Source organism: Zosterops lateralis, assembly GCF_965231275.1.
Source record: "Zosterops lateralis genome assembly, chromosome: 30".
NCBI lineage: Eukaryota > Metazoa > Chordata > Aves > Passeriformes > Zosteropidae > Zosterops > Zosterops lateralis.
Window position 1 is genome coordinate 6,030,701 of NC_139790.1, and position 14,223 is coordinate 6,044,923.

Sequence of the window (14,223 nt, forward strand, 5' to 3'; positions counted from 1 at the left end):
TCGGGACCCCTTTATGCCAAATCACCCCGGGGAGCGGGATACCAAGCCCCTACCCTTAAAGGCCAGAAGCCCCTTCCCGGGACCCGCCCCCCCCTCCCCTAAATAACAGCCTTGTGTCCAGACTCTCTCCGACGGATCCCCCTAAGACCCCAAATCTAGACCCACATCCACACCCCTTGCAATAGGACTCACATCCAGACCCCTCTCAAGAATCTCACAACCCCCCGCAAAAGGATCCCAAACCCGTACCCCCTCCGGATCCCACATTCTCCCCCTAAAAAGCCCCAATATCCAGATAATCTGCTCAAAGAGCCCATATCCATGCCCTGCCCTTCCCCCCCCTCCCCCCCCCTTCCCTCGGGAATCCCCCCTATTTCCCCCAATACTGAGCTCTCTCCTCCCGCACCAATGTCACCCCAAACAACCCTTACAGGCTCCAATCCCTCCTTAAGCAAAACACCCGGGAGAGGTCGAGGCAGGACAAAATCACCCCCCTGCTTCCCCCAAGGGCACCTTGAAGTCCCCCAATGTCAGAAGCATAATGCGGGGGTGGGTTTTGGTGCGGGAGGCATACAAAAGACCACCCTCAAGGCCATCAGTAGCCCCAGGGCCTGGGGACAGCGGGGTGTTCCCCCCCACCCGAAGAGGTGGGTGGGCGCGGGGGGTGGGCCCCCCACGGTGCGGGTGGGCGGCGGGCGGCTGGCGCTGCTGTTGCCATGGGGACCGTGGGCGGCCGGGGAGGCCGCGGGCCCGGTGCGCTCATCAGCACCGGGAGATGCCGGCACGGGTGGAGGGGTAGAGGGGGAAAGTGGTGGGTGACACCTTGGGGGTGGTATCCCCAAAGCACCCACAATATGAAACCTAGCCAGCTTTGGGGATCTCATATCCTCCCCCCTGCCCAAGGACACAAATATCGAGCACCTATCGAGATCTCCCCGGGGATCTCATGTCACAACCCAAGGACCCCAAAATCCAGTCTCCTTGGCATCCCACATTCCAACATCCCAGGACCCAAGTAACCCATAAATCCAGCCCTCCTTGGGGTATCCTACATCTAGCCCCTCCCAGGGATCTCAAAATTCACTCCCTCCACCCCTAGGAATCCTATATTCCCACCCTGAAGAACCCCCAAATTCTACTCTCCCCAGGAATCCCATATCCACCCCAACATCCACCCAATGTCTGGGGCCCATGCTGGCAGACAGACATCCCAGGCATCCTGCTTGGGTGTCCCTGTCTTTGTCCCATAAGCAAAGTGATGGTGGAGAATCGGGCACACTCATCTCCCAAGAGGTGGCACTGAATCACTCACAGGCCCCACGGTGAGACGTGTTTATTGCAAACTGAGGGTGGGAGATGGGGAACTGGACAAGGCGCTGGGGACCCCCCAGCCCACACACTCCAGGGTGGAGGGCTGGTGGAAAGCTGTGAGAGCCAGGCTGGGCCTACTCTCCTAGGAAGTCCCCACTCTCAAACCCCTAAGTACCATGCCAGGGAAATCCATGTTTCTGAGGCTCCTGCCCAGCTGCCAGCTATGAGGAGTGGGCCGAAAATGCCAGTGCTGTGGGGAGCCCCCCACTGCTCCCTGATGAAGGAGGAGCAAACCCTAGAGGATGGCTGTGGTTACTGCCCACTACCGTGTGTCCTGACAACCCTCCAGTGAGGAGGTGAAGGAGGGGGAAAGGAGGAGGAAGCCTTCCCTAAGGCTGGGCAGAGGGCAGGGGCAGCACAGCGCCCTTGGGATACCCTGGAGAGGGGATGGTGAGAGGATGTGGGGATGCCAGGTGGGCAGGGTGCTGGTAGAGGCAGGCAGAGGCAGGCTTCCCCATCCCCACTGCCTATACCCAGCACCCGTCTCCACCTGTGAGGGCCAAAGCTGCCCAGTGCCAGGGCAGGGAAGGGCTCCACTTCCCCAGAAACCCCCAAAGCAGTATCCTCATCCACCAAAAATAATTATTATGTCACCTAATGCAACACAACACACTCCCTCTATTCCAGAAAAACATGGAGCGTCGGCAGCACAAGGTGAGGGGCAGGGAAGGGAGGAGAGGGGTCCTAGTGCCCAGGTTGCTATGGTGACAGGATGTAAATCTGCCAGCTTCCTCAGGCTTCCCCACATAGCATGGATGGGTGCCGGCAGCATGGATGAGTGAGTCCCGGGCACTGGCGCTGGGTGTGAGGGTCCTGGTGAGCATCCAGGTGCAGGGAAGTCTCCTCTCTCTGCTTTATTTTTCAGTTGTTTTTGCCATTGTCAAAACTGGACAGCACCAGGGGAGATGTTGAACATGGAGGGGTCAAATTTCTGGCCACGGAATGGTGAGCCCTCGGTGTCCCAGCCCTTCTTTAACATCTCATGCACCTTCTGCAAAGAGGTTGCAGGCTTCTGTCAGCCTGGGGTGATGCCATGCTGTTCCCCACACCCCTTGCTCTCCCCTGTTGCTCGTCCCACAGGTGCTGGGGCTGCGTGGCCACCTGACCCATGGGAAAAGCTGTGAGAAGCAGTCCCCCTCCTCCCTGGCTGACAGTAGTGATTGCCAAGGGCACACAGCACTTCTGTGCTCCCCCTCACTGTCTGGGAAAGCACCCAGAGCAGCATCATGCAGCTTCTGGGTCGGGCTGAGCCCAGACCCATGTGGGTCCAGCCCTGAGCAGGGCCAGCTTGGGAGAGAGGCACAGGTATGTGAGACCCATCCCTGGTACAGGGGGTCTGGGCTTACAGGCACTTGCCAAGGTGCCAGGAAAGGGAAGACAGGAGTGCATGGCAAAAGATTGATCAGCAGAACCTTACACCCCTCAAATGTTAATGTGGGGGGACACATTAATGTTAACACATTAACATTAACACAAATGTTAATGTGAAGAGGAGCTCTGCGAAGGAGCAGAGCTATGGGGCCCCTTTTCCTGGGGATGGGACCCTTGAAGGGCAGGTGGGAGGGCCAGGCTGGGGCGGTGGCACAGGGTAGCCAGCACCTACCAGCTCATGGCTCTGGGGCTTGCCCTGAAGCTTCTGGTGGTAGTCAAAGGTGAGGCGGTCAAGCACAGCATGCTCCTCCTCGTCCACTGTGGCCATAGAGCGCTCCTTGTTAATCTTGTCAATGTCGATCTGCTCCTCGCCCTCTAGGATGGCATTCCACCAGTACTCATCCCCCTTATTCAAGTTGATCTGGGGACAAGGTGTGGGTCAGTGAATGGGGAGAAGAGCCCCTGTCCTGCCCAGAATGTGGTACCGCTGCCCACCTCACGGGTCCATGGCAGTGATGCAGAGCTTGTCTGACAGCAGCATGGGGCTTGCCCACGAATGGAAGTTAAGCTCATACTGATCCAGCCTCACAGCTGGCAGAGGGGGAGGGAGGCTTGTGCCTCCCTCCCTCAGCAGCCAAAGGCTTTGCACAACCCTGCAGTGGGCCCCTACAGCCCTAGCTCAGGCCCCAGGGATGAAACTTCAGCCCATGCTACAGTTCAAAGTCAGGACCAGTGTCCCTCAGTGGTGCCTGCCTAGGGGTGATGCTGGCTTGGGGCCGCACGGCTGACACAGCAGCAGTGACAGCACTCAGGACTATCAGATGAGGAGGCTGTGTCTGGTGGAGTGGGGGGCCAGGGCTCCTGATGTGATAGTGCAGCCATCTTGCCTTTCCCTAACCTAGAAGGAACCTTGGCCTCAGCTCCCCCGGCACTGGCTTGGTGGCAAAGGAGACAAGGATATCACCTGCTGCTCTGTGCTACCCCTGCTGACTGCCAGCATCTGCTTCCCATGGCACTGCAGCTCAGCAGCAGCCCTGGAGGGATGGGCAAAGAGAGAGGATATCTCCTTGCTCCAGCCAACATCCTCACTGGGAAAAGCCACTGGCTGTAGTCACAGGCATTCCTGATGACAGTGCCTTGAATAGTGCTGGCTGGCCACTGGGGCTTGTGCTGGGGCCAGCATGGGGCATCCTGCAACAGGAACTCCAACTTGCTTTTAGTTTTTCCAGGAAGAGTGGGCTGCTTCCTACCATGTTATTTTAGCACTAATCCCAGCAGCAGGGCAGATTTATGGCATCCATTGGCCTCTGCAAAATCATCAATAAAGGCAGACAATACAATTTGCTCAAACCTCCCTGGAAGCTCAATAGCTCCAGAGGGGAGAACATGGACAGCCATTCCTGTTACAGAGCCAAGCTTCTCTGTGGTGTGAGGAAAAGGAACCAATTAATACAGGAGGGGATGCCTGGGGTTTAATCCTTCTGGGAGAGCAGAGCCAGTAAAATATTCCAGCTTGGGGAAGGCATTAGTTTTTCCAGCTAGACAGGCATGCTTTTCTCTTTTCAATTGCACAGCTCCACTTTGGAGGAGATGGAGAGCCACTGAGGGTTTGTTCCTGGGCTTCCCAACCCTGGGTGGGCAGGTGGGGGAGTGGTAGTGCCCCCAGAATGTCAACCTGAGACAGAAAGCAAAGTGAAGGGGCAGCAGCCCAAACTGTCTCACACTTGCAGCAGGAGCAGCCTTTGGGCTCCTCAGGTTTGGAACATGAGGGATGACCCCACGGTGCTGCTGGCAAGGTGTGAGGTTCCCTGGTGAGGGCTCCAGCACAAGCCATGCTCCCATGGCATTGCTGTGAAGCACACATGGCTTGGTATATCCCTATCAGGGCCAGCCTGATGGCAGAGGGGCGGACAAGTGTTGGAGCAGTTCAAGCATTACCCCAACTCCATCCCAGAGCACTAGGGGGGATGGAAAACCCATCCCGGAGCATCTGGGATGGAAACCCATCCCCCCTCCCTCCCTTACCAAACCCCTTTCCTTCGCTGCCACCTTGCCACCATCTGCAGCCTGGGGTGAGATCACACAGATGTTCATCCCTCTTTATTCCAGGGGGAAAGCTGTCAAAGTGACGCTCACTCCACGTGAGCCCCAGTTTCTAAAATGAAATGCCCTTGGGCCAGGGCAAAGGTCACTATATTCACATGAGTTTGTGGTTTCTTGGTTCAAGGTGGTGCTGGAGGACTTGCTGCAGACAGGTCCCACCTCCAGGATAGGGGACACAGATGTAGGCCATTTTCCTGGACAGTTTCTGCCAATGTCCTCTCTAGATCCAGCCCCTGCCTGGCTGAGTGCCTGTGTTATGAGAGCCAGCAGTGATGGAGATGCCACTAGTTCCCCCCACAAGCACTTTGGGTGCCCAGAGGTGGAGGCAAGGGAGAGTTGAGAGGCCATGGCAGGTTTCTGGGTGATTCCCCACACACATCAGTCCTCCTCCACCCACCTGCCCATGGAAGAGGCTCTGGCACTCAGCTGACAGGCCCCCCTGAGGCTGTGGGCACCTCTGGGGAGAGCTCTGGAAACTGGGGGGCTCCAGGAAGGACCATGGCTTCTTTCACAAGGACAAACCCCAAATTGATTATGTTTCTCACTTTGAGACAAGGCAAAGCTTTGCCTGCACTTGACATTGCTGTTCAGTTTTCCAGCCAACAGCTCTGACTGGCCCCCCAGGGCCCAGGACACGCTGAGAGTCAATGAGGAAGGATGAGGCCCCTGCAGTGCTCCCTTGCTCTCAGCCAGATTTCAGTTCTGCCTGGTGGGTCCCAATGGAGTAAAAGCCCAGCTGAGTCTTTTAGGGTGCACAAAGAGGCAGACACAGCCTCTGCAACAGTGGCCTGAGGAGAGAGAAGCCTGCAAGAGGCATACCCCAATGTTGTATCTGAAGCTGGCAGCGTCCTCATGCCAAAGCGCTCACTTCCTGCAGCTGGTGTCCAAGATATGAGCTCTCAGCCACATCGGGATGGGCTGTTCCCTGGAAAAGCACCAGGGTAATGATGGATTGCAAGGAGGACTGCTACAGGAACAATGGGACACTCAGCAGGAGAGACCCTCCAGCAGCTGACAGGAGTCACTGGTATGGACACAGTGTCATGTCCCATCTCCACCCCCTACTGGGAAGGTCACAACCCCTCATTGTTGGTGCTGGGCTTTGTGGTAGCACAAGGTTTCCTCTCTGATGCCAAATACCTTGTTAAACCTTGAGAGATGCTGCCAAGGGGTGTGTAAGTAGGTCTTGGGAACACAACCTCTGCCTGCCTGCCTGCTTTCCTGTTGGAACCATATCAGCCAAAGTCACCTCAAAAATCATTGGGAGGTGTTTAGGGGGACAGAGGAGGCAGCAACACCATTCTCAGCAGTACAAGGAGGGCAGGGCTGAGCACCACTGAATTGTCTCCCCTCGCCTCATGGCTCACAGGATGACAAGCCAAGAAATGTTCAAGGCAGGACTTGCTGACAGAAGCCCAAGCATGGAAAACAAAGGCTGAGAGGAAGAGAAAAAGAGAAGGAATGGGAGAAAAATCCTCCACAACGAAAATAATACCAAAAGGAGTTGTGCACAACACTCTGGGGATTGCTAAAAACAGCGAGGTTATTTTAATCTCACTTTCAACAAGCAAGCGGGTGTGACGGAGAAGGGAGAGCACAGGGATGACACCCAGGACCAGGGTACCGTGCGGCATGTCACAGGCAGGAGCACAGTCCTGGGACAAAATCCCGAGCAGGAGGTATGGACAGGCCCCCACCCCCCGTCGGCAGACCACTCCAGTGTGGAACAATGCCAGCTGGATTCTGCTGCCATGCACATGGCTGTGCCAAAGGATGAGATGAGAAACATGTTGGTGTTAGGCTGGGCTCCAGCTGGGAGAGCTCCATGGAGCAGAAGGGGAAGGCAGAGTGGTCTCTGAATGCTGGTAAGGGGAGTTCTGGGGCTGCTGGAGTGTGAGTGACATAATGAAGAGGATACATGAATAAGAACATCAGGCAGGATGGGGGAAGCAGAACTAGGATGGGTTGTAAGGCAAAATAATCTTCCAAGGATAAGAGCTGGAGGAGAAGGGAGTCATGGCAAGCCCTTGAATGGCATCCCAGAAGGGAGCTGTGGGGAGGCTGAGGACAGTGAAAAAGCTGTTACAGCAGCCTCCTGAAGAATCTGGGATCTTGATGATCCCTGATACGTTCTGCAAGAGGACATGGGACTCAACAGCCTCTCTGCACAGAACTGAGACCTTTTCGGACAGACACGACCAAGAAAGAGAGATTCCACCCCCTTGGCGCCAAGATCAAATTCTGCTGCAGGGATCACCTCAATTCACAGACCACGAACATGCAGCATGGACACGGCCACCAAGGTGCCCCAAGCAGTCCTCAAGGCAGGCAGGATTTCCTCAGACAACCCAAGCGCTGACACTGGGTGAGCTCAGTTTTGGCTACATCCACACCCTGCCATGGAACACCATCCCTGTGTCCCACAGGGAAGCCAGGCAGCACCTTGCAGCGCCTTGCAGGAAGGAGACAGCCCAACTGCTGCATTTGGAGCTTACACAGAGTGATGCACAAACTGGGGCACAGAAAGGGTCCATATGCCCCATAAGCTACAAATAAACCCCAATAGCCTCATCCAGGCACTGAATGAAACAATGCATTCCCACACGGGTGGGTGTCCCCTGATGAAAGAATCGGGAGGAGGTGCAAACCACTCCTGGCTACTCAACGCATAGAAAAAGGAGATGCTCCTGGGTGAAAATTACTCACTCTGCTCCAAGTTACCGTACAATTCCTCAAGTGAGATCTCATCCCACCATCAATATGCTGGCAGCCAGCTGGAGATCCTCACAAGCCTGGGCTCATGCTATTCGAGGCAAGACCCAGCTCTCGGGTTGGGGGTCATGGGCCCACTCGACTCCCCATACTGCCTGTGGCCACTCCAGGAGGCACTGAGTCTTGCTCCACCTGCACCATTCCCAGCCTCTGACAGGTGCTAAAGAGACACTGCCTCCCTTGCTGATGCTGCAAACAGCCCACCTGGGACTTCCAGACTTCCATCCACACTGTGTGGAGCAGTCACCCATTGGGCTACCTCCTCTTCAATGGGTTTAACCCTTTCCAGGATTTTTTCTTTGTTCCAGGTAAGCTAATTTTCAAGATGTTTATATTTACAAAATGCAGGTTAAGAGTGCCACATCCCTTCAATGTCCTAGTGGCATCGAAGAAGCTCCTTTTCCTTGCAGAAGTCTCACTCACCCTTTTGGCACCAGCCTGTCACTTGATGTACATTCCTGTGGATCAGCAGTGGTTGAGTGGCACTGTGCAGCCTCCCTACACACCATCCACAGGATTCCTAATTCTGGCAGCACATTCCCACTCCATTTTCCACTGTGAGGGCTTAGATTTGGGTGCCATCTGCTGCCACCTTTGTGCCACAGGGAGAAAGGCTTGGATCCAGCTCCCTCCCTCCCAGGGACAGACCCTCCTGGGTCTCACAACAGGCTTGGGATTCCTGAAACTCTCCTGGAAAAGCCTCTGGGTGGAAAAGGATAGGGCAAATATGGTCACAGGTAGCAAAATCCTGCTACTAGCACAATCCTGGCCCCCAAACTGGCATATAAACTTCGGAAACTGCTTGACACTCAATATCCCAGGGTGATGGGCAGAACTCCTGCAACAACTCCAGCTGTGAACACAGCTGAACTCACTCTGTCAGCCTGAACATCTGGAGCACATCAGAAATGAGGCTTGGGGCTGGGAACTCACCAGTAATACACTGCTAGGCACCAGCAGCCCTGAGACCACCTCAACAGGGATGATTTGGAACAACAGGCACACAGCAAACCACAGGCCTGCTGCAGGCAGAAGAGCCATGGTGTCTACATCAAATAGGGCAAGTAGGAATCCCGTAACAGGACAGAAAGGAATGGAAGTGAACAGGCACCTGCCAAGATGCTGGGGTCGGAATGGGGCCAGAAGAGTTGGAAGAGAGACAGCAAGGCCAGATGTGCAGGACCAGCACTGTGGTGCAGGGCCCCATGCCGGGATTGAGGACAGAGACCACCCCTAAGTCATGGCTGTGCTACACCTCCTCAGCTGGAGCTGGGGACCCCCTTTGCCCGGCCTGATAGTCATGCTGCCCAGCTGGCACCCCAACAGGTAACTCAGGAGTAGGAGGCAAGGCACAGCACACAGGCAAGGGCAGCATGAGCCAGACGATGGACACACGAAGCCAGACGCATCCAGAGCTGGCTCAAACTTCTGTCTGCTCCAGTTTCCTAGGTGAAGTGTGGCAGAGCTGCAAGCCAAGGAGACACAGCTGGTGTAGACCACCCTTACCAAAATGCACTTCCCAGGCTCCAGGCTCCACAGGGAACTCTCTGTGTTGATCTTGTGGGTGAGTTTCCCTTCCATCAGGATGTGTTGTCTGCTTCCCTCCAGCACAGCTACACAAATTGCACCACTGCTGATATCCACAGACACCTGGAAACAAAGAGAGAGACAATAATCTGGAAGGCTCCTGCTTGCCATCTCACTGTGCAAGCTAGGGCTTAAGGTCAAGTGCACTTGCAGGAGATGAGAGAGAGAAGAGCTTCCAGCCCTGCCTGTAGCAGCAGGGTGGGAATCCCACTGTTCTCTCACAGCAAACAGCGACAGTTTGGAGGAGAGGGGGAACCTCTTCAGTGAAGTAAAAGCAGTACAGCCCAGCAATCAGGGGGACCCTTGAAGGATTCAAGACAGCTGGTTCTAACCCATGCCTCAGTTTCCCCTCAAAGAACACCAGTAATGCTACAGGCCTCCAAACAGCATTCAAAGGTTGGGCACCTACTTGCTGTGAGAGAGCTCTTCAGGGGTGTGCCTGTCCATCACCATCATAAGCTAGGCATGAGTGTGTGTCATTTTGATAGATGAGCAGGGGCCGTTTGGGGGTTCCTATCCTAGGGCTGCAGAAGGTCATCCCCTCTTTGCTGAACCATGCTGAAAGCATGCTCCTTGGCTCCGCCTCCCCTGCTGGCGCTAGCACTGGGCTCAGCCCAGGCCTCCCATCAGGTGTGTGAGGAGGGACCACGTGCAGGAAGAATGCTGCAGCATGCTTTCCTGGCTCCCTGCTACAGGGGCAGCTCTGTGCCCAGGAATGGGGCCAGTTCCCGCCCACAGCAGCCATATGGGGAAACCTGCTCCGACCTGCCATGCAGGTGACATGGCTGTCCCCTGGGGAGACAGAGGCACACTGTGAGAGGCACACAGTACCCTTGGTCTCCATAGAGACCATATGTTCTCTCTTGTCCCCTCTAGCCCTGAGGTGCTGCCAGCAGAGCCCATGCCAAGACAGGCGATGCAGGGAGGACCCGGCTGGGAAGAGGTAGGATTGTGGCCCCCAGTGCTGGCCCAAGAGGAGGAGACTGCAGTGAGATTTGCCTGCATTCTCTCCCAGAGTTCCCCCAGATCTTCCTCCTGCTCTGCAGATCTCATCTGAAATGTTATTACATTATCCATTACCTAGGAGACTTCCAGCAGCTCACTAGCTCCACACAGGCAAAAGACAGGCAGAGCTGCTCCAGCCAGGGAGGGAACCGTGGCTGTGTCTGACTGATGTCACCCAGGTACAGCCCCTGAACTTGCTGTGTGCTCTGGCAGGAGCAGAGGAGGCCCAGCACGTGCAGCACAGGGTGACATGGGACTGAGCCCCAGTGTGATGGCTGGGAGCAGGACTGTGCTCACAGGGGATTGCGGAAGGGACGTGAGGATGGGAGAGGACAACAGGCTGTCACCTGGCATGTGGCTATGGACAGCCTCTACAAGAGTAGCTGCCATGGGATGAAAGCACCTCCAAAGGAGGTGCTCCCTCCATGGAGAAGCTCCCTCCAGCCCAGTGCTGATGCCTTACTGCAGACATCAGGCATGGGGAGGAGGCTCTGCCCTCCACTACCACCATCTGCTCAAGTCCCTGGATGCAGGGACAGAGATACTGACACTGGACTCTCAGCATGGTACAGGGCCTGCCCGGAAAGGACTGATGGGAAAAAAACAAGGTGACTCCCAAGTCACCTTCTGGGGAGAAATTCTTTGGGATGTGGAGGGCCAGGAAAGCTGGAGATATGGAAGGCACAGGCACAGCATTGTGTCTGGGGGATCTACATGGACAAGAACAATCAAATGTGAGAGTTTTATTCACAGGTGGCTGCACAAGATGTATCTGGTGGGGCCAAGGGACACCTTTTAGGTGGCTCTGGAGCCAGCCATGCATTAGAAGAGGAAGCAGAGAAACCCAAATGGAAGAAGAGACACAAACTGGGAAGACTTTACCTGGCCACTTCACTGTGCAAGCAGCCAACATGAGAAGCAACTGCAACACCTGCTTCTACCTGCACCTAGCAAGAAGGTCCCAACAGCACACCAGCCCCCCAGGAGTAGGGACAGGGGCAGCACATGCCCTGCTAGAGAGCTCTGGCCCTTTGTGCATGGAAGGACATGTCTGAGAGGACTCAAGTGTGCACAAGGTGGTACCTGTGGACAGCCCACAACTAGGGGAAAGCCAAGAGCAACCTGCAGTACTCTAGCAGCTCTGAAGCTGCTTGTCCATCTCCATGCACTCCCCGTGAGCACCTCTCTCCCCAAAACACCTGGCTGCTCCCAAGGAAAGCCAGCTCTCATCTGTCTGCTGTGGCCTCTTTACCACAGTGATTTCTGTCCACACTGAACGCCCACGCCTGCCCACGCAGCTCAAACAAGAAAATACAAACTGAGAGAGGAATCAAGCTCGTCTCCTCTTGAGTCCAGCAAAGAGAGGCCAGGAGTCATTATTTCTATTTAAGCACCCAGATCCATGGGCCTTTGTTGCACCCATAAATAGATCAGAGAGGTGGGGACCATGGAGGAAGATGCTCCCACCCACCCAATCACCCATTTCTGCTCCAAGGACACCTGAGCTCCATACAAGGAAACCTTAAGCTCACCAGAGCAAAATGCGCCATAGCAACAGCCTGAATCCCAAAAAGTCTTCCCAAAAATAAGGAAGACTGTGAGCAGCATTAGAGTTGGGTGCACTCTGAGCTCAGGGACCAAATGGGGAAATTTTTAATCTTGCCTTGGCAGGCAGAAGCCCAAAACCTGGTAATTTTTAAAAAATATGAAGCTCTCTGAATGCAGAATGTTGTTCTTGGGAAGGTACCCATTAAAAACATGTCCAAAGTCCATGGAGCTTTTAAATTGCCCTGAGTCCTCCTGTTCTGGCCCAAGACCTAGCCTGTCTGTTCTCATTCCCCCAAGCTGGGAATACATAGAATCATTTGGAAATGGAAACTCAGCTGCCAAGAGAAGCCCCAAGAAGGATGGATGAACAAAATACCAGGAAAGAGAGTGCAAAGAGCAGGGAAGTCCAGCACCTGAACAACCAATTGCTTCAAGAGGGCAGCGTGGGTAGGTACTGGGGCAAGGGTAGGCAGAGCCATGCCACAGGCACTGGCATGGGAAGGGGGTGCCCTGAAACCTCCTTTGTCCATTCTGAGGTGCAGAACGGACAAAGACTGTGCGAAAGTGATGACATAGTCTTGAACCAAGGAAAGGTCAAGAAACATATCCCGTCTTCACTCTTGTGAGCTCCAGCAGGCTCCCGAACCTCTCCATGGCCAAGGATGGAGCAGACAGAGCCCTGTATGGGGTTTTTGGCAAGGACACAACTTCCCTGAGATGGAGGAAACTTCCCCAGCCAGTGAAAGAAATCATGATCAAAGTATGATGCGGAGGGATGGAATATCCATCTGGACACCACAGAATCATTTGAAGAAACAGCCCGGGTTTGTTTTAGAGACCCACTGGGAGAGATCCATCTTTCTGGTGCCTTGCTGTGCCTGTGGCAGCCATGTGCCCCTTCACCCCTCTGGCCTGGGCTGCTGCTGCTGCTGCTGCCAGTGACATTCCTTGGCATGCTGAGGAGCTGTGTAGGCTGAAGCCAGTGACAAACTCCAGCATGCTCCTTTCAGCCACCCTGGAAGCAACTGGGAGCAGGAGGTGGGGAGCACAGACTTCCCAAATGATAAAATACAGAGGGAAGGGCAGCACTTGGGAAAGAGTTCAAACTTCTAGGTCTGATAAAGCCAGCCATGGGCACACTCCTTTCTGGGTCCCTGACCAGGAGAGAACAGATGTGGTGCAGGAAAAACAGCAAGACCACAAGCAGAACAGGTAAGTGCCAGCCAGGGGGAAGGGCTGGCCCTCAGCCACCACTCTAGGCCGGCTCCCTTCCATCTAGAGCAGGTCAAGCCACACCGGGGCTGTGCCTGATCCAGCTCCCCAGTGCCAGAGGAGCTATTCCAGCAGCTCCTGCTTCCAAACAGAAGGCAGAAGACACCCAGAGCCTGAGGAACAAATGAGGAAGGGCATCCATCCCCAGCAAGGCTCCAAAACACACGTGTGAGTATTCAGGTAGTAGAAGCAGAAAGAAGACAAACAGAAAGGGCAAGGCAGTGCCAGAGAACCTAGCTGAGATGGAGCAGAGGTTACTGCAGCACAACAGGAACACAGTCTGTGATCTCAGTCCCCACCAGACTCACACTGGAGAATAAGGCACAGCCACATCCTGGTTCTTCAGTACAAAGGACAAGGAGCCTTTCTGCACCAAACACAGTTTTCCACAAAAGGTGCACATCCTGATGGAAAGAGAAATGCTAAAGAGACGTCGCTAACACCACTTTACCTGTTTGCCTTTGACAATGTGCTTGGGCACAGGCACTTTAATTTCCAGGTCGCTGTAGTCTTGGGACCACGTGTAATTCTCTCGCACAGCTCCATTGTAGCTGTCAGGGTTTGTCTGGAACTGCTCCTGTCTCCTGGTGGGGGGAGAAAGGGGTGACATGTTAAATATCAGAGATCAGAGCCTGGAAAAAGCAGGACTCCTGAGAGCAGGATGCAAGAAACCAAAAGGGAGGGCATAGCCTCTGCTCAGCCCTCCTACAGCATCCCCAAGGCTGGGCTCCTGCCCAGTCTCTTCCTCACTGCTGGCTCTATGGAAGGGAACAGGTCCAATTAAGAAGCCACAGGACAGAGGGACCACAGCGATACTGCCCACTGTGGATGACTCATAGCTCCCTCTCCCCAGCCTGCTGGAGCACCAGTCAGGCTGATGAAAGGACAACTGGTGAGACACACGACGGTGACAGTTTGGCTGCCCAAAAGGTGCAGTAGGCCCCCACTGGGCCCTGGCCAACTCTGCTAAGGTAGAGAGTTCCTCGTCCCCTCCACTTCCCATCACAGCTGGAGCATGGACACTGGCATGCGCTGAGTGTGAGCTGTCCCCCAAGCCACTCTCATGGCTGCAGAGGTGGTGGCCTATAGTTGTGACTCGAGTTCACCATGAAAACACAGGACTGGTTCTCCAGTGGTTCTCACCCTGATTTTAATGTTTTGGAAAGTCACCAGCTGTTATGATCAGGGCAATTG

At 54.9% G+C, this 14,223-nt stretch overlaps 1 protein-coding gene across 2 annotated transcripts in view; it reads right to left on the reverse strand.

Moving 5' to 3' along the window:
* Window positions 1–1,318: 1,318 nt before the first annotated feature.
* NUDCD3 (NudC domain containing 3) overlaps window positions 1,319–14,223 on the reverse strand; it is a 29,027-nt gene continuing 16,122 nt past the window's right edge. The window contains exons 3-6 of one of the 2 annotated variants that reach the window (XM_083880325.1): window positions 13,481–13,613; window positions 9,124–9,267; window positions 2,975–3,163; window positions 1,319–2,362 (exon numbers count right to left, since the gene is read on the reverse strand). In XM_083880325.1, coding sequence (XP_083736451.1) covers window positions 2,252–2,362; window positions 2,975–3,163; window positions 9,124–9,267; window positions 13,481–13,613 — 577 coding nt within the window. In that variant the 3' untranslated portion in view covers window positions 1,319–2,251. The remainder of the gene's footprint in view (window positions 2,363–2,974; window positions 3,164–9,123; window positions 9,268–13,480; window positions 13,614–14,223) is intronic. The other variant, XM_083880326.1, reaches the window with a different exon arrangement.